This window comes from Frieseomelitta varia, unplaced genomic scaffold (genome assembly GCF_011392965.1).
Source record: "Frieseomelitta varia isolate USP_RPSP 00005682 unplaced genomic scaffold, Fvar_1.2 scaffold_515, whole genome shotgun sequence".
Lineage (NCBI taxonomy): Eukaryota > Metazoa > Arthropoda > Insecta > Hymenoptera > Apidae > Frieseomelitta > Frieseomelitta varia.
The window spans coordinates 91,794-113,544 of NW_025110274.1; the positions used below are offsets into that span (position 1 = coordinate 91,794).

A 21,751-nucleotide genomic window follows, 5' to 3' on the forward strand; every position below is an offset into this window, starting at 1 on the left:
CCATGTAAAAAGATGGTATAACAATGAATAGTGAATAAAAATTATTTTATTATTAGTTTAATTAATGTCAAACATAGATCCACGTGAAATAAACACATCTAATTAAAAACACGAAAATGCAAAACCACAAAGATTTGGAAAAAAAATTACCAAATACACAGTTCAAGTTATTTAGAACTTGAAACCAAGTGATCAAAGTGACCAGAATATAATAAAAAGAAACAACAGAAAACGAACAAGAAAAAAAGAACTAAAATTACTTTCCCTAATGAAAAATCAAACATGCTTAAATAAATAAAAATGCAGGTCAAAACACCGAGAGCAATATCTACAAAATTACACCGACATGACGTACAAAAATCTCGCAGCATTGAAACAGAAATATAAATCAAGAAATCTAATTAAAAGTAAACAACGTACAACCAAAACGAAAAAGAGAAAGAGAGATCAAATTTAAATAAACGTCAAGTAAAAAATATAAAATGAAGAATCGCGACGTGCAGTTAAAAAAAAAGAAAAATACAGTTTTCGACAAAAGTAAACAACTGTTGCTTGACCGGAAGTGCTAATCAAGAGGCTCGGCCTCTGAATCTTTAGTCCACGTAGAGAGAGAGAGAGAGCGGTGCTCGTCGACACCGGTATATCCGGCGGCTACAACTGGTCAGCCGACCGTATCCGGCAGCGATATTAAATTTGTATTTTTACGCTGATTCCACGGGCCATTCCCGTACGTGAGTCGAAAGGGAATCGTTCGGGCGATTAACGATCCAGGCTCCCTGGGGAGCCGCTGGTACTGAGGTAGCCAACTCCAAACGCTTCCCAATGGCGACTCTTCTTCTATGTGTGTGTATGTATGTATGTGTGTGATCCTAAAACTCTGTCCCTCCCCCCCTCATATCCGTCCACGATGCCCGTGTCTCTCCTATTCACTAATATTTTATTTAACGCCTATCAAAATTTATGGATTTCCCTCGCCCTCGGCCAACGGTCACTCCAGAATTTAATGTTCGCTTCGCAGGAACGATGTTTGGTCTCGTTCCTCGGGGTTAAAAAAAAAAAAAAAAAGAAAAAACGCGGAACAATGAGGCTTCGCATCTCGCAGAAGATCAAATATGTATGTGAAACGAATCGCGTGGCTTCCTTGTCCGATGTTGCTGATTTATAGAGAATTAAGGGCTGAAATTCGAGTTTTGGAAATGTAGGACGATGGTCTTTTGTTTTAAAGAAGACTGAAAGACAATTGAATACGAATAGGAGACAAAATGAGATCGATGTTTCATGTTTCATTTTTGATTAACAGTTAATCAGATGTATTTTCATATTCAAATATGAAAAGATATATTTCTTTCTTTTTTTTTTTTTTTAGTGTAGATTATGATCATAATCATTGTCGAATTGATCTCACATCCTTAAACATGTATTAAGTTGCCTAATGAAGGTATAATAACAGTATAACACAAAATTAGAATATCAGCAATGAATTCAACCGTCTACTTGAACTTCGAATATCAAAGGTACATTTTCTAATATTTTGCAATTGTAAGACATCGCTGGAATTAATTCAACATTCTCCTCCAACAAAAAATTAACGATAGTACAACTTGAAGCAAGATTCTATTTTCTTGTCCTCTCTTACAATTCACCCCGTCAAAAATTTTACGCACATCCAAACAAAAAGATTAAACAATTTCTATACGTGTAAAAACTTTCAAACTAACTAAAAAAAGAAAAATAGTAAAAGAAGAAAATTACGAGAGAACTGTAAAATTACGATTAATTGTTCAACACTGTTCACTCCCCCGGAAACAAACACAAGTCGCGGCGGAACTATTACCGGTTCCATATCTCGAATGGTTCCCGTTGGTCTTATCGCTCCAATCGCAATTCCTTCTTCCATTATTCCTCTCGGTTCGCAGAGCGATCTCCTTCTTCCTCTTTCACTCTCCCCCCCTAACCGAAAAAGGAAGAAAATCTTAATGTCGAGCATTTTGTCGAGCGGTGAAACGCGTCTGTTTGACTCGAGTTAAAGGGTCGTATTGGAAAGAGGAGGAAAGAAAGATGTAACGCTCTGTGCATGAAATTATCCCCACGAGTGTCGTAGATCGACGAAACCGAGCGGATTATTCCGTCTTGACGCGACTTTGAATACTCGGTCTGGAAACTGAGAGCTCGCTCTGGCGAAAGGAACGACTGCAATGCTGCTCTGTTACGACGTTCGGTAGGCCGAGCCACGGGGGTTGGTGGCTGCCTCGAGCAGGGCACCTTCCTGCCTTTGTTAGGGTAAAAATATCGCGTCGCGAGCCATACGTCTTCCGGACAGGCGAAATAAGCACGGGGACAATTGGAAGTTGTGAAGGTAACAGCTCGTTTCGCGTTGGTCTCTCTCTTTTTCTCTCTTTCTCTCCCTTTTTTTTTTTAAGGAAGTAGTTGCTTTGTTCGTTCGAGACTTGGTGATGAGAAAATAAAAGAATTTTGATATCTTTTGGGTTAAAATTTATTGCTAGAGAGTAGAGACATTGATGGAAATTTAATTCAAATTGTCGTTAGATAGAGTAGCATCTTTAGAATTTATGTTTATTAAAAAAATACAGGGTTCAATTTCTTTCTGTACTTTGATAATGTTTAAATTGAAAGTTCCAAAATTAATAATTAATAATTTCCAAAATAAATAATTTGACGCAAAAATTGTTTTACTTTCGACTGGATCAATGAAACTAATTAAAGGAGTGAAAGCCAATTTTTAGTATAATAATGACTTATATATAATTAGCCAAAAAGAAGAATGGTAGGCTTCAAGTTTTGAAGCTAATTCAATACACCGAATCATACACAGAATTTAGAATTTCTATGGAGGAAGATTTTAATTACTTAATCATCACAATTTTACATTTAGCAAGTTATTAAAAGTTCAATCTTCGATTATTGATTATCCAAATCACTTCACTATCGATAGATTTACTCTCAAGATTCAAATTCAACATGTGTCTTCTGCATTTTTCAAATTACATCATACAAATATCCACAACATCATATAAATATCCAATTTAATTACAATATTATTACATATAAAATATCCATTCTATCTCAACATCCAACACTTTACTTATTGTAATTTAGTACTTAAAATTCAAAATTTGTCTTCTTTACAATTACATTATATAAAATATCCCTCAATGTCCAAAATACTTTCATTCAACGCTTCAAAGATTCGAAATTCGTACCTAAATACCAAATTTCTCTCTACCCTTTTCAATAGCAACACTGCAATCTTCCTTTTTACATTCGTGACTCGAAAATTTGTGTACAAATTCTACTCTGTTCAAATTACAGCGTTACCCCATATAAAATCCCACTCTCGCTTGAGCTCGAAATTTCTCTTCTGTCCTTCAAAAGCTCATCTGATCGTCGCGAGAACACAGCTCGCTGAATCAACGCAAATTGTTGAGGAAGAAGAGAGACACGGTGTGTAAATAGTGGTAGTTTCCTGGCAGGAGGGAGGAAGAAGTGGGGGAGAGGGTCAGATTAGAGGGTACGTTTGACAGATGACGCTTGTCGATATCGTGTTTCGGTTAAACGCCATCGCATCCCCCTATTTCCACCATATCCGTCTTACATTTGCATATAGAGTAAATCTCTTGGCAAGGTCTCGGCCTCGTCGCCGCTCGCCTCCGCGCTTTTATGGACTTAAGGAGAAAAGTAGCTCGAGGTGAAGCAGGTGGCAGGTCTGTTATCACGACTTCCGATTGGCCTGGCCCCGTGTTCCGCTTGTCAGGGAAACGTGCCACCCGTGCCACGCGATATTTCCACGTCGACGTTCCTCATTTTTCCCCCCCTCTCGCCGCTACGCGATTAGAATAAACTGGTTCCGTGCGATTGTTTGACTTAACGTAGTCCTCGATCCTCTGCGCTGCTCCTAGTTACTCCAACCGAGGCCCTAATCAGGTCCAACCGAGAGAACTGATTGTAATCGAAAGGTATAATAACTGAATCTGTCTTTTATTAGCCAGATGTTTTTTTACAATTTGGGAAATTTGTAACTCGTGGAAACAGATTGCTTATGTACAATGACGTTAACATTTGGTTAAATATAATACACTTATAATTTTGTGGAGAGAAATCGTACAATGATAAGATTGGACTCGTTTGCTTCGTGTGATATTCTACGAGACTCTGTTTATCTCAGATTATTTAGCAGACGACAAAATGAAGGCACACTTTTGTTCTTAAATCAATAATTGTAATTCCGTGTTTTCAGTCACGATGGTATAAGTGATTGGTTAAGAGAAATTTTTGTATAAAATATTTCAAACATTGTTCAAAGTCTCAACAATCAAAATACGATGATGATTAACAATCTAAAAACGTCGAATTTAACAATTCAAATGACATTCAAATTAATAGCGAGAAAGTATAAGCTGGAATTACTTTGGGAATTTTCCAACGCGTACGAAGAAAATTCGTAGGAATTTTCAATTCCTTTGAGAGAAGACCCTTCGCCGAGAGATTTTGCTTGAAAAACACAGAGTTGAGAAGAAGGTTTCTTTTCTTCTTTTTCTTTTTCTTCTTTCTTTTTTTTTTTCACGGAGCAGAAGACGAACCAATAAACATGATTCGCCTTATAATCTCACCTTCCTTACGAGAGCGATATCCCCAGAGTTCCTCCGTTCAGGCAATCTAAGCGGGGAAATGGTTTTATGCACACAAGTGATACCCACGGGAACCGTTGCCCCATCCAACGACATTGAATAATTGCTACCAGCTATCTAACCGATTGAAAATCAAAGACACCGTGGGAATATCGTCTAAACGATTGACCAACGGTTCCACATTAGCGATGCCATTTCTAACTAACAATCACTAATAATTACAAAAGGTTCAGACAATATTTGACCTTTCGGTTATTTCTGGCTCAATCTATTTATTTCAATTTATCTATTTTTGAGAAAAATACGAAAGAAAATACTGCGTTCAAAATTTTTTTAAATTAAGTAACAAATTAGATTTAATTAAACGGTTTCGTCGCTTTCACGGCAACAACAAACAGAATTTGCAACGAAAAAGAATTGGGGAAGTTGAAATACATATTTGATCTTGCTACGTTTTTCTTTTTTAATCATTTTTCTGGTCGAATCGTGCTTTTCTATCGTTAAAAAATTTTGTACATTGGAGAAAAACTTGGTGGCATCACCGCTGACATGCAAAATTTCTTTTTTCAACATATTCTGTCAGATTTTCTTTAAAATTGTGTATATTGTCCTATATTAAATTAAATTGACAACAGATATAATTGATGATTATTATAGAAATTAAAATAATATTTAATCCTATTTTGGTCGTTTTCGATCTAATTTTTATCGTCGAAAAACTTCACGAACTTACTACTTCTTTTGTTAACATTGTTTTCAAGAATTATATGTTACTTTGCATCAATTTTACTTTGAACTTTTTGTCCCAAAATTGCAATGCTCTCCCAGTTTTAAATATATTTAAGCATAACACAGGTAAAACAAATAACAAATTTTATTACTTTTCAATAATTTCTATCTAAAAGAAACGAATTATTGTGTACGGTTTGGTCACTCGTTACGGTCCGCGATCAGCTGTGGTAGTTAAATTAAATATCAAAACTAATTAATTAATTTCAGTTTAATTATCAGGTATCCGCGCACGTGCTGAAACTTTCTTCTGCTTGTCATAAAAGAAGAGAACCTTCGGAAATAAATGAAAACACAGAGGGAACCTAACGTAACAAATATGAAACGTAAAGATGAAAAGAACTTCGTGAGTTGCAAGTTTCTCACACGAAGCAATTCTCGTCCAGGAACGAGGGAGGGAAAAAAAGATGGAACGGTGAATTTTTTGAGAAACCGTGGAAGCGGTAATAGCCGTCATAAGCAACGAAGATGAGAAGACACGATCGAAGAGGAAAAAGGATGAAGAAGCGAGGTTGAGTTGCGGGATGGCCATTATCCAAGGGAGGACGTGGATCACGATGCAAATCGGTCGGCTCGCACTTAGCAAATCGGTCCCTCTCCGATTCTTCTCTTTAACCGTTTCAATCCCTCTAATCGTCACACGTAACCAGACGTACACGTACGCACTGGTAATGGAATCGAACAATATTCGACTCGATCGACGCTCTCGACGTATCGTAACAATGAAACACAATTTTCTATTCGAGGATATAACTTTCGTCGATGCGCGTGTTGCGTGAATGAACATTTTATCGCGTTCTTGAAATCGCGCGATCGTGCCTTTCAACACGTAGAACTCCGTGGAAGTGGTCACTTTCGACTCTGTTTAATTCAATTTTAATAAATTGAAATTAAAGCAACTCCTATTAGGAGTATTAGTATTATTTTCATTTCCTTTAAATTCGTTCTTCTTTGTGACGAGTTATGTAAAACCTGATTTCCAATCTTGGTTTGCTTGCATTTCAATAAAACGAATGAACCTTGTTTTCTTGCTTTAAATATGTTAAAGAATAGTGCATTTTTTGAATGTAAAATCGTATGTAGTGTTTTTGAGTTCTTTATTTGACAGACAGATTTGTTTCTTCTATTCAAAACGATTTCTTTTTTTTTTTTTTTTACTTTAAGTGTATAAAAAAAAATGAATCGCTCAGAAGAAAAATGATCTATTTTTGGTTGAATAACACATTTTTCACGGATGTTACAGAGATACAGATTTTCGCGATATAAAACGTTACGATAAATTCCCCATTTTAGCGAAATCACTTTAGAGGTGCTGTTCACGCGATACTGAAAAATTTTATCGTCCATACATTTTCTACGATTACTAACCTCACTGGTTTCACCAAACGGTACTTCAAGTTTTTAGATATCCATTTAAACGGAACAGTTCATGAAAATTTAAAAAAAATACAACAAAGTTCAATACAATATCGTTATCATAACACAGTAGAACGTCAATTAATTGCGAGGCAAATCAAATTTCTCGGATTTTTCGGATAATCGGTCTGGAAGAATCAAATTTGTGATCAACTATGGATGTCATGAATCAACTATGGATGTTTACTACGTAATAACAAATAAAAAATTACGTAAATAGTAGATTTAACTTTCAAAAAATATCACGTTACGACAAAAGTATAATGAACAAAATGTAGATGAACAATGGTTCACCAAAATTACCAACGACGATGGATTAAATATATTCTAATTGTAATAATTAGACCACGGATGCATGCAATATATAAAAATATATAAAATATCGAAAGTGGAGTATAATACTTCTATTGAGATTGTGCTCTAATAGCATATATGAAAATTACACAAAAATCCACAGTAATAATTATAAAATTGTTTCACAATGTACCTAGAGAGCTGAAACTTAATTAATATCATACGAAATGTATCTAGAGAGATGAAACTTGATTAATATTATTTTCAAGAAACATATATATATCTAAGACAAAGGTGGTACATTCGTAGAGTAAACAATTAGAGCAATAAGGTAGAAAATAAAAGGGCAATCTAGGATAAGCGGAAAAGAGGAGTTAGGTAATACAATCGAGGTTAAACTGTTAAGTATAGCATAAAAGTATAGTGTAAGTTAATGTTAAATTGTTAAGTATAACACAAAAGTATAAGATAGGTAGAGTATATACCTATAGTATTAGTATATATCATATATCAGATATGAGGAGCGAAGAGCGAGAGTGAAAGAAACAGAGAGAATGAAAAGAAAAAAAAGAGAAATGTAAACCAAGTCCACTTTCATGGCTATGAAGCCGAAAAATAAAATTATCTATCTATATATATATCTAAGAAATTAATGTTTCAATGTCTGTATATATATATTTCATTATTTCATCTGCAATAACCCAAGAAATGCAAACAGAAATATAAATGCTGTGAGAATTAAAGCGTTGGAAGCAAATTTCCAACTTGATCAATTCGTTGCTACCGCGCAAAAAATCACGAACAAATCAAACAATTGATCGATTACTTACCTGACAGTTCATGTCCTGTTTCTCGGACAGCAGCCTAGCGACGTGACGAACGGACGAAGCAACCTCCGAGGTAGCTCCTGCTTGTAATGCCACGTCCAAAACAGCGAGGGTATCCTTGTCCCTCCGCAACGCGCACTGAAGCTCCGCCAAACGTATACTAAACTGCTGGACGGCTTGCAGAGCGCACAATTGTTGATTACCCCTGCAAAATACCGTTTAGAGGATATTACACATCCGTGGGGACATTAGAGGATAGAGACTGAACGTAAGTAACATTTCTGTTTGAGACCTTGGACTGTTAAATAATCCTGCGATTTGGATTTGGGAGGGAGTGCGACGTGAGATTGAAATTAGACGAGACAGAGGTTCTACTGACTATAATGTAACTGGGATCAGATAAAAAATTTGAGGAGATAAATAATTGTACTATTGGGTGCAAGAATGTTCCTCAAACGGAGCGTAAAATGGGACAAGGAAAAGGCGTTAGCACACCTAGTTTTTTAGCGATTAGCAAAATCTGCGTGTTTTTGTTTTTTTTTTTCTTTTTTGATGTTCTTCGAATATTTTTAGTGATATTAAAAGAGTTTGTAGTTGAATGTTAAAAATTACAATTTAAATTATAATTACAAAAAAAAAAAAATTAATTATAAAAAATTATGTGAAATTAAATTATTACAATTTTTAAAAAATTATAATTTAAATTATAAATTCAATCTTGTTTAAATATTTGTACGATTGTGATTGTATTCTATATTTAAGAATTCGTACTTTGAATATTCTTTAGACATTTTTCCAAGTGGTTCTAGTTAAACTTCAACAATTCATATGAAAGACACGTGTTAAGAAAATAAATTGTGAAGGAACTAATTTCTTCAATATTTTTTTAATAATTTAACTTCATACCGTAGTAGAATGTTAATAATTCAGACAACAATAGAATAATACTGTATTGAATTTCGAGCTGTCACATTTTACTGAATATTTAAGCTTGGCACTGCCAAGCTTAACAAACCATATCCGACAGAATTAACAGGGGCACAGAAGAAGAAGGGAAGAGGAGGAGATAAAACAAAAAGTAAGAGGGAGAGAAAAGACAATTGATACAAATCAAACTAATTAATCCTAACTAATCCAGATATTAATAATGTTGCATAATAAATATTAACAATGCCAATAATATTATTAATAATTCGGTAACGACCAATGCCAAAATAATACCTACTTATCGAAATAAGTTTACAATTATAATTAAACGTTGCGTTGCAATTCAAACGTTATAAAAAAAATGTTGATAAAAGATTAAACTTAAATAAAATAAAATTTTATGCACCGATCGTTTATAACGTAAGAGAATTAAACTTCTGAAGAGGAGTCCACCAACTTCAAATCCAAATCCTCCCGAGGGCGTACCCTTCTGCAATCGATTCGCGACAGTTCGATAAACAGACGGTTATTCCCGATTCTCGGCATCGGCGAAAGCGAGGCCGAGAAATTGAATGGAAAAATCGCGAGCCGGGTCAACACAATAAAAAGTGGAACGAGGGCAAAGCCTCTTGGCAAACAGCGAGACGTCGAATTATTAGCGGATCTCCCCGATGGCGGTATCGGCAAATAGAAACACTTTAGGTCAATCCTAGGCACCCTAGGCTCGCGCCAATGAAACCAGAGCTTTCGTCTGATTTTTTTTCGTCTGCTTTCCGCATTGGCGTGCGAACTGCCATTTCTCGGAAAGATCGCTGCAGCGAAGTAAGAACCGATGTTCTACTATTAAAGTACAACTGATTGCGGACCATAACGAGTGACCGAACCAGTCGCTTTCTTTTTGAACTTCGCTCGGTATGATATTGTAGCGACCTCTACTTTGAAGTATTTAGATCAACGATATCTATGTTCATTAGATGTTCGTTCCGTCGAGATGTGTATTTAATATAAACAATAGAATATTTAAAAATAGCTATTAATTTTATTATCACCATGGAAATGTTTACTGACACATATATATATATTGTAGCCATAGTAGAAATTCTTCATTCGTTATTTAACTTTCATTCGTAGAAATTATTCGTTATTTAACATTCATTGTTTAATCTTCATTAAATTATTAGTAATTATATATTTTATTATATTGATAATATTTTTATATAAACTATAGAAATTAATTACGGAGTTATTATTTATTTGTAGTATTGTGATATAAATATAAATTATCATAATCACTACAGTATCACTGAATAGAAATTATTGAAAAATAATAAATTTATTATTTGTTTCGCCCGTGTATTTGGTTATATTCAAATATATTTAAAAACTGGAAAGATATTGCAATTATAGTACGTCATTCCAGCGCAAGAGGTTATTAACTTGGGCGTTTGATGAAATTATTTATTGCTAGTCCCAAACAGGATGCTGATTTTATTTTTTGTTCAGTTACTATTGCGAATAAAATATTTTTAATTTTTAATGTTACGTTAATTTTAATATTGTAACAATACATTGTAATATTGTAACAATACATTTGTTTGAACATTATGAATTTTATAGTCTTGACATACTTGACAGTACTTTAATGTATTGGATACTGATTTTGGTTATTGTTTAGCTGTTGCAAGATAGTTGAAAATAAAATATTTTTGATGTTTGTATATTAATTTTAATATTGTCGTATTCTTTTAACACTATGAATTTCATGATATTAAATTACACGCTTGCTATTTTAGTATCAACAGAAGCACAAATTTATTGGCAAATTTGTCAATAGAAAGTTTTTTGCATACACAGTGCAAATACTTGTAAATATAAAACATGAAATGTATGAACGTTCAACCATTCACAACATACGAAACGAAATATTGAAAGTTATTCAACCATTGTGTTTGTCGATTAAAATTTGAAAAAAGTTGCACAGTTGAACCTTTCCCGATACTTGAAATATTTGAAATATGTGGACGTCAGATCTGTGATTCATGACTGTCCGAAGAAATATTGCTTGAAATCGGCACGTCACTCAACAAATGAGATAACGATGAACAAAAGTGTATAAAATATGAAATGGCTGTTCTTGGAGAAATGAAGCGTCGAATATCGGCTGGCTGGTATGTTATAGAGAATGGTGGACGCTCGTGCAAAGAATAGAAATTCCTGGGAAGCGTCCGAGGGATAGGATTGACCTTTGTAAAAGCCCAGTGGGTCACTGGTAAACCCCTTTGCATGGGTCAGACCCCTATCAGACGGGGGAATCAAGTGCTCATACGGCAATTAAAACGCAAGTTGGGCGACCGCGACGTGCCTTTCGCGTGGAACACGTATCAATTTCAAGGTTCGTGATTTGCTTGACCTGCCCCGAGGAACACGCCCCTACGTTTCATCAGAAATCAGTGTCACCGTTTTGCTCCAATTAATCTAATTTCAAATAAGACTGGGCATATTATTCTGCATTTTTAACATTGTAAAAGAAAAAAAAAAAGAACACGTGTAACCGACGGTGAAGAATTTGTTTGGTATATGTATCATAAGATGTATTCTTTAAGAAAGCTAAAATAAAATTTTTCCACTTAAAAGGTATCATACCAAAGAGAGTTGTATTAAAAAATTAATATTATTGTTAATAAGTGTATAGCAATATATTAACAAAAAAAAAGTAATATAAAAAATATAAAAACAAAGATATATTATAATAAATATCAAGATATATGCATTAATTAAAGATACTGTATTGATATTTTATATTGTATTAATAAAATATTAATAAATAAAAAATTAATATTGTATCAAGAAATCGAGAGTAATAATTTATACTTTTAATATTGTTATTAATGTTATTAGAATAATTATTGAATGTGCTATGTAATGTATATGTATTAATAATAACTTTTACACTAAATCATGCAATATATTCTTTTTACATATTTCTACAATTTCCTCTTTTCAAAAAAATCAATCCTGGATACAATTATCTATATAATTATTCACGTGAAATCTCTCTTATCGAATGTTACTCTCAACGTACGTATTTCTGTAATTTCCTTCTCTCGATAAGACAATTGTCAAAAATTTCGATAGCAACATACAATCATTTTAAATAAGCGGTTCAGAGACCGAGGAACGGTGTAGAAACGTCGAAGATTAAACCGGCGATCTCCGTTAAAACTAGTAATCCCGTGACACGGGTCGAAATCCCAAAGACTCGAGCCCTCGTTGCCGGTACCTATGGTGTCCACGGTGTTCCCGCTGTGTTTGCTTTGGAGGCTTCATTGCCTCTCATAATATTTGCCCAACGTCACACGCCGTCCAGCGAACGGTCACTCAATGATCCTAAACCAGCTATCCCGCACGCTCCGAAATTCTCTTCTCTCCAAAGGGGGAAAGAAAGTCTCTCGAACAAGAAAGAACACCTCGAGAAATTGTAAATGTCGTTAAACGAGCCTAATCGCCCGTTTCTGTGCCACCTAATTCGCCTCGTCAAAAAGATTCTCCTTCGGTGCATCGAATGATCAATTTCTTCGTGTTTCCGAATTCTCTGAGAATCTTTCAGTCATTTGTGATTAGTTTCTTTTTTTTTTAATTTCAACGATAAGTAATAAAATTATGAAATTGTGACTATTGTGATTATTATCCTCAATTCTGTCGATGTTTGATAATTAAGAAGATCTGAAATAATTATTAAACAGTTGAAAGATTCTGAATCAGTGCGAAAGTCAAGAAATAGAAAGAAGTTGATCGATAGTTAATTTATGCTGTTAGTTTTATCCTGAAGTAGAATATCCCCGTGAAATCTCTTAAACATTTCCCTTGCGTTTCATAAATTTTGAAATTTTCTAAATATCTGCTGGTGCTAATGTGTAATACCTATTTAAATAAATAGTTTTCAATATCTACTTCTTAATTTCCCTAGTTTCTGAAAATTTCCTAGTTTTCTTTTTGCTACGTGTAATTCATTTATCTGAAAATTTCCAAATATTTTAAATCTTCTAAAAGATTTTCCAGCTCGCTCTACAATTCACATGAAAATTTCCAAATTTTCCTAAATCTTCTGACAAACGATCCAGAAGTTTATATTTTAATTTTACTAGGATTTGGATTAATTTCACAAATTATCATAAATGAAAGAGGAAAAAAGAAATTTTTGGAAATTTAAGAATAATTTATGCAATACTAGGAATTGGATTTTTCGGATTTATTGTATGAGCTCATCATATATTTACTGTTGGATTAGATATTGATACACGAGCATATTTTACATCAGCAACAATAATTATTGCAATTCCTACAGAAATTAAAGTTTTTAGATGATTAGCTACATATCATGGATCAAAATTAAATTTTAATATTTCATTTTTATAATCAATTGGATTTATTTTAATATTTACTATTGAAGGATTAACTGGAATTATACTTTCAAATTCATCAATTGATATTATTTTACATGATTCATATTATGATGTAGGTCACTTTCATTATATATTATCAATACGTGCTGTATTTTCAATTATTGCAAGATTTATTCATTGATTTCCTTTATTTTCAGGATTATTAATAAATCAAAAATGATAAAAATTTCAATTTTTTTTTATATTTATTGGAGTTAATTTAACATTTTTTCCTCAACATTTTTTAGAATCAACAGGAATACCACGACGATATTCTGATTATCCCGATTCTTATTATTGTTGAAATTATTTATTTCATCATTAGGATCAATAATTTCAATAAATAGATTATTATTCTTAATTTATATTATTGTCTAAACGATTTATTTTATTTAAATTTCATCAATCATCATTAGAATGATTAAATAATTATCCTCCATTTAATCAAATAATACAGGTACAAACGATACAAGTCAAAAGTAAAATGAAATCTAGTATCTGGCGTTAAATTTCGATTGTACGAAACACAATAATAACTTACGTTGTTTCATTTGGAATTTGACTTATGCTCTTTCTATTCATCAGAGGGGGCAGATCGGTTCTCTTATATATCATACTCACTTTTGAAAGGTTTCGTCCCAGACGCGATACAAATCCGCCACGCCATCCTTCAGCGCAGTGAAGATCAACGAGCTGGAATTACCAACGTCGGTGATCAGTCTGTGAGTCTGGACGTTCAACGCCAGCATCGCTGCCTTACGATCCCTCAACGCAGCCAGCTCGGCCTGGAACATTAAATATACATTTTTAGTGGTTGCCCTCTACGGCTAACTCGAACGAATTGCTCCGTTCTTTGCGACTATGGCGCAGGGGCTGGCTTTTGGGGGTTGCGGGTGATGTATAAACTGATCCGCAGTAGCAGAGCTAAGGAAACTTAACCTGCTGTATCACACAGCAGGAAGAGAAAGGATATTTTATCATTCGCGCCAGTGTATCTTATTGAACGACTATCTATTTACTGTCCTGCTGATACGCGTATAATAGATAACAACGACGATTCAGAACGAGAAAGATTTGTTGTATAAAATATTTATCACGCGTGTGGCAGATCAATTGTACTAATTTCTGGAAAGGCAAGAATTAATGAATCATTTAAGATATTTAACTTCGCTTAATCCTGTCAAGGATTGAATAAATAGTTTACAAACAAACACTTCAGGTGATTCTGATTCGTAAAATCATGGGATCTAAATGGAAGAGAATGTTTGAAATTGCTACAGGCACGCAGTGTTGATAAAGAAGAGATCGAATAATTTTTCAATTTAATTTCTTTAGATTTTTACATATTCTTATATTTTCTATTTATTCTGGAGCTGTTGACTCCTCTGTAAAATTATGAATCGTTTCACACTGGAACATTTATGTATTGTAGTAGTAAATTGACCTATCCTTTCTTACACAGAAGCAATTAATCTTGAAATACGTGTTGTCATTAGAATCCATAATTGTTATTACAGGTTTTCTACTACTAACATTTCACGATTTTAAAATGAAGAATGAAACGGACAATGAAAATTGACAGCCTCAGGAACTAAATCCAATCTGTACTTTTTTGATCATGATTTGAGAATTTCATTCGAAACGATATCAAATATTTTTCCCTGCATTTCAAATTTAATTTTGTAGTCTGAATTTTATTTTTCATTTATTTTCATCAAGATTAAGCGAAATTAATTATACACAATATCCTATTGAATTTTTATTTCATAAAAATATAAAGAATAATAATAATAATAATATATAAGATTTTTAAATTGTAAAAAATTTTGAATCTTTTCATATATCACGGCGATTCATATATCACGTATACGTACATCTTAATGTACAGGAGTGAGTTACCTAATTCTACCATCTAAAATTACTTGAAATTCATCTTTTGTGTGAAAAAACATTTCAAATAGAAATCGTATGGTATTAAAAAAACTGTACAACTTTTGCTTGAAACATATCTTCATACAACAAATGTTTTACAAGTGGCAGAGTTAGATGATAATATATGATTCCATCATATTATTATTTATTAGATTATACTGTTATATTTACATTATTTATATATATTATGTTTACTATTATATATATTATTATAAATATAATATAACATATATATATATATTATAATCATTAATATACATATATGTTATAACATATAAATATTATAAATATTATATATATAATATATTAAATATATAAATATTATATTAAATACATTATTATACTATTATTTATTACATTATGCTGTTATATTTACATTATTTATATATTTTTACTATTATATATATTATAATAAATATAATACATATAATATAACATATATATATAATTATTATATTTATTGCATTATTATATTATTATTTATTACATTATACTGTTATATTTATATTATTTATATATATTATTTTTACTATTATATATATTATAATAAATATAATATATATATAATATAATAGAACATATATATATATATTATAATTATTATATTTATTACATTATTATATTATTTATTGCATTGTACTGTTATATTTACATTATTTATATATATTATTTTTACTATTATATATATTAATATTAATATTATTATTATTAATAATAAATATATTATATATATATAATTATAATATAGATAATATATATATTTAATTTATAATAAATATTTATTACACTATATATATATGTATATATATTTATTTTTACTATTTATTTATGTCTTTTTTCGTATTCCACCTAAAATATCAAAACGAACGTCGTTCAAGACTTCAACGTCCAATGTTCGCGCATACGCCACGAATCTCGTTTGCACGATACGCATCGAGAACGCAAGGCCCAGACAACGAGAGCGAAATAATCGTACGTTTATCAGGAAGAACATAACCGAACTATAAGGGTTGTAAGAGAGCAAGGTAGACACGATGGAGTAACCACGTCACGTTGTCACGTCTCCGTCGTCCTACTGCAGGAGGCGACCGACGAGGGCCGCATAAATAAACCCAGCTTTACGACGGCGACGCAGCCCGTAACAGAACGAAAACGAGAGCCCCTCCGTTTTCTCCGCTTCGTCCACACCATCTGTCTCTCTCTTTCTCTTCGCCATCCTCTCGCGTGACGAGAGGACCTCGTAAAACTCCAACTCACCTTCTTGCCGGTCATCCAGCATTCTTTAGCTGGCTCTCCCTCTACCCGCCGTTCCTTATCACTTTCGCGTACCGCCGAGTAATTTCTGTTCGCAAAACGACGAAATTTACTGTTACTGTCTTTCGTACTCGCAGTTCCTTTTTTTTCTCCCTCGTGTTTCATTTCGGGGTTGCCTCGCGGAAATTGAAAGTTTCGAGACTTGGATGACGCAGGAGGGATTTGAAGGCCAACATAAATTTGTATTTAACAAAGCTGAGATCTTTATAAATAGGTATAAAATGTTCGTACATTGTTCGAAATTACATACTTCCAAATCTTTTGCTTAGGGGTAGCGTTGCCCTATTACAATGTTATTCGTACTAACTCGCATTTATTCGAAAGTAAATTTAAAATGTGAAACACAAACACAAAATGTGAAAGTGTTGTTAAATACATTTATGTTTGATCGGAAAACTAGTATTTGCAATGTTATACGTGCTTGACCGTTTAATAGTAAAATTATTTTGGCTGTAAAATATGCTGTGCACGATTGACAAATAGATAGACAATAGACAGACATGTATTGACAGTACAAAGTCAGAGCAGATACAGAGAAAAGATTGATATACTCTGTTCTCGTCCGATTTCACCCTCCATCGATCAAAGTCAGAGGATCTTTTGGACTGCAACGGGAACTATAAGGGAACGACACGGTGTCACCGATAAGCTTTGACGTCGAGATTAGCTTCGTGTCATACATACGTCACATTCTACACTGCATTTGTCCACATAATTTACGATTCGCTTCATCTTTGTAAAGTTTCAACTTTATAGATGGATACACGACTCTTTATGTTCGTCTTTCTAAAAAAAAAAAGATACTGTGCCTACAACATTCGCCATTTCTCTTATTCTTCGTTTTTTCTTATCTCTCGATGGTTCATTAATTATAATTATAATTATGTTTGCCTAGAATGAAAATATTACAATGTTTTCTTTTTCGTTGTGTGTATTTTGCTCGACTAGTTTTCAAATCACTCGGTCGTCATCAGTTCTCTAAATGATAAAGTATCATAGTAAGTAAACACTGCGGGCATTCATGGGGAAATTTTAAACCATATACAATACACGTTAATACGTAAGAAATACAAAATATTTGTTACAATATTGAATCAATGAGATAAACTTCCATTCAGAGTCTACGTCAACTTGGAAATCTATAAAAATTCACAGTCTAGTATTGACAAGCAAGAAACATTCTATCATTTTTTCAAATTCAGACGACCAAAATTTCCTCATCTGCTCCACAAGAATTGTCCTTAATTTCTCACAGCTATAATTACATTCCAATTACATGGTTGAGAAACAAAATCTCAAAAAAAAAAAAAAACAGCACGTACACGTATATCTACGTGCGTGAAACTGCTATCACAATTTTCACGCAGCTCAAGCATCCTCCGACCTGCAACAACAAGTGCATTCAACTGCGGCAAAGCTGCAATCACCAGGGGCCAATCGATATTCTTCGCGGCTCCGCGGCTAATCGATGCAAATCCGTGCACGAGCAAACGACGGTGTCGCGATTCCGGGCACGCTGTCGAAGAGGTCAGACGCGTGAAAAGCGGTGGGTTTCACGCTCGGCGTGCGTGAGAGCCCGATGAGAAAAGACACCCGCCCCGACGAGGGACGAAGAAAAGAAACGGAGAAAGAAAAGAAACGCGCTAGAGCGCTGTCCGACAGCGGCCGCGACGAAAAGTGGCCGGTGGCGGCATTGATATTCCGAGCACACCGCGAACGCAGAAGCAGCAGCCTCGCGGCCGTTCCCCTCCGCATGGCAACCACCATCACCACCACCACCACCGCCATTCACCACCCACAGTATTCGCCTGTTTCCCTTTAGAGCCCGGGTCCAGCCTCCGACAACCCTCCTCCACCCTCCTCGAGCCCTCGTTACAACACACAACCTTTCCCTCCGCGACAGAGCCCTTTCCATCCGCGTGTCGCGCGGTACCAACAGACACGCACACACGCACATTCCGATCTAATTCAATTTCCAATCAACAGCCAATCAATTGATTCGAATTCGGTATACAGAGGCGGTCGGCTGGTTGGCCGGCTGCGGCCTCTGCATGCCTATGAGGCTGCTAGCCTCCCTCTATCACCATCCCCTTCTCACTCTCTCTCTCTCTCTCTCTCTCTCTCTCTCTCTCTCTCTCTCTCTCTCTCTCTCTCTCTCTCTCTCTCTCTCTCTCTCTCTCTCTCTCTCTTTCTCTGTCGCTTTTTCTCTTTCTCGGCGTTCCTTTGGCACGAGGTGTCTCTCTCTTTTAAGGCCACGCGTGCCCCGTCCAACCGGGCAATTAAGCGTTTTTTTACTTTGAACTCGCAACGACGCACTCACGATGACCGCCACACGACGATCCAGCGGCAGCGGAAAGAGGGTGGTTGAAGCGTGGCTCTTTGGTTTTTTTTTTTTTTTTTTTTAGCGATTTGGAAGAGGATTTTTTTGGACAGTTCTCTTACACGACGGTGAAATGTATAAATGTAGATACATGTCTAAATAAATATCTAAGATACAGGGTGTTTCGTCTAACTGAGTACAGTGATATATCCCGGAAAGGGGTTGAAACTACGAAAAAAAGTTTATACCAAAGCTGTTCTGTATGAAAAAGGTGTCTAGAATACTAGTTCCTACCGCGATTAATAGATTAGGGTAAGAAAATAGATGTAAATGTAGCTACGAAGAAAAGTGTTTACACAAAAGCTGTTCAGTATAAAAAAAGGTGTCCAGAATACTAGTTCTTATCGCGATTAATAGATTAGGGTAAGAAAATAGATGTAAATGTAGCTACGAAAAAAAGTGTTTATACAAAGGCTGTTCAGTAAAAAAAAGGTGTCCAGAATACTAGTTCCTATCGCGATTAATAGATTAGGGTAAGAAAATAGATGTAAATGTAGCTACGAAGAAAAGTGTTTATACAAAAGCTGTTCAGTATAAAAAAGGTGTCCAGAATACTAGTTCTTATCGCGATTAATAGATTAGGGTAAGAAAATAGATGTAAATGTAGCTACGAAAAAAAGTGTTTATACAAAAGCTGTTCAGTATAAAAAAGGTGTCCAGAATACTAGTTCCTACCGCGATTAATAAATTAGGGTAAGAAAATAAATGTAAATAGCCCACCATACAGCGAAAAGACAAAGATGTAAATTGGAAGTCATCCTAAGCCTAGTAAGGCAAGGATTAAATAAAAAAATAAAAAATAAATATAAAAAGGGTGTCTTACGTAGTGTTAACAATCTTTTCGTTCGTATAATGGCGGAGGATATTTCAAGGTCGACTCGATCTTTTTAAATCAGGCCATACATTTCTTTATTCGTATTACGGACAGCTGGTTTCAATACGAATCCAATGAATCCTACAATGTTGTACCGTTTCTTCAAATTAGTCCTAAATGAACAACGATGATTAAAAATATCTTTAAATATTAATCGAAATACAATCGAGCAAAAAAAAAAAAAAATAATTAAAGAGATTTTACCATTATTGGAATGGTAAAAACACGTCGGTACTTAGCGTAGCTACAATATTATACCGTGAGTTATCGCAAGTACGTAGTGGTTCGATGCATCGATGATCGTCGTCGTCGGTACAGTATTTTAATTGCCGTGTGTCACGGGAGAGCGCGGGCTTTTTAAAAAAAAAAAAGAGGGCCGCCACTGATCGGCCGCGGACGCAAGAAAAAGCACAACGCGCGTTGTTCGAATAAAGGCAAAATGCACTCGAAATAGCTGCTGGTATATCGACTCTGCGGCCGGCTAACCAACTTTCGTGCCCCGTGAAAGCCTTTCGCGATTAACCTCGCGGCTAACTTGACGGACACGAGCCGAATCTGTGTACGGTCGTTCGTTTACGATCTTCGGCTGCTCGAAAGTTCGTGCACGCGCGTCGAATTCGATTCGAAAGACTGCAAAAATGATGGAAGATTTATATCTATATAATATATTAATTTAGTATATACAAATTATCTATATATAATAAATTAAATCTAATCTATAGATTAAACTAAGTTTATTTAAAAAAATGTATAAATTAAAATTTATATATATTAATTAAATAACAAAATATATATTTATATAACAAAATATAAATTTATATATATTAATTAAATAATAAATTAAATCTAATCTATAGATTAAATTAAGTTTATTTAAAAAAATGTATAAATTAAAATTTATATATATCAATTAAATAACATATAAATAACCTAACATATAAAATAAATTTATTTTTGAAAAACTAGATATTAATAAATACGACAAACATTTAATTTCTGAATATATATTTAATTTTTTTATTTTAAAAAAATAATTAATTTGCACGAAACGAATTGTAACGAGATTCCACGATAAATTTAAAGAACGCTTGTAACATTATCATTTCTGTTTGTATTTGAATTTTATATTTCAATGACTCAATTATCGACTCGAAAATAAGATTGTGGTTTGTGATGTTGCGATATTTTATTTGAAATCTTTTCTTAGTTATTACTTCGAAGATATAAATATATTATATAAGTAATAATCAACTTCTTATATTGACAATTTCAAATTATCAGTAGTTCTCTGGATGTGTCACCCATAATCCATGAAATGCATCTATTGCATATAAAAGTTTCAAATATCACAGAAAATCTTTAACATCTTTCTACAATATTCCCGATAACTGAATGCTTCAAATTTTAAATAATTCACCAAATGAATTTATCAAAACTTTTTAACGACATCTGAAATGAATATTCAGATTTATATCATCATAATTGAAATATTTTTACATACAAAAATGCACGGAGTGCGCAATGTATGCAAATATACATAAATTAATTATTCAAATCGTTTTGTAATATATTTATACTTATTGCATATTTTAATCAATTATTAATATTTAAAACTGATAAGAAAATTTAAATATTTAATTGTAACAACACTCGTGCCAAAAATTTCTCAGTTTTAATTTTTTTATTAAATTTCTCAGATCGTGGAATTTCGTTATAATTTATTTCGTGCAAATTAATTATTTGTTTTGTAAAGTGAAAAAATTAAATATATATCTAGAAATTAAATGTACGCCGTATTTATTAATATCTAGTTTTTTTAAAACAAATTTAATTTATATATTAGTTTAATCATATGTTATTTAATTAATATACAAATTTTAACTTATATATTTTTTTAAATAAATTTAATT

General features: G+C 33.4%; 1 protein-coding gene across 1 annotated transcript in view; it reads right to left on the bottom strand.

The window, feature by feature from the left end:
• Positions 1-3,898: 3,898 nt before the first annotated feature.
• LOC122533287 overlaps positions 3,899-21,751 on the bottom strand; it is a 46,198-nt gene continuing 28,345 nt past the window's right edge. Inside the window, exons 9-11 of the mRNA XM_043662870.1 lie at positions 13,963-14,126; positions 7,976-8,177; positions 3,899-3,934 (exon numbers count right to left, since the gene is read on the bottom strand). Coding sequence (XP_043518805.1) covers positions 3,914-3,934; positions 7,976-8,177; positions 13,963-14,126 — 387 coding nt within the window. The 3' untranslated portion in view covers positions 3,899-3,913. The remainder of the gene's footprint in view (positions 3,935-7,975; positions 8,178-13,962; positions 14,127-21,751) is intronic.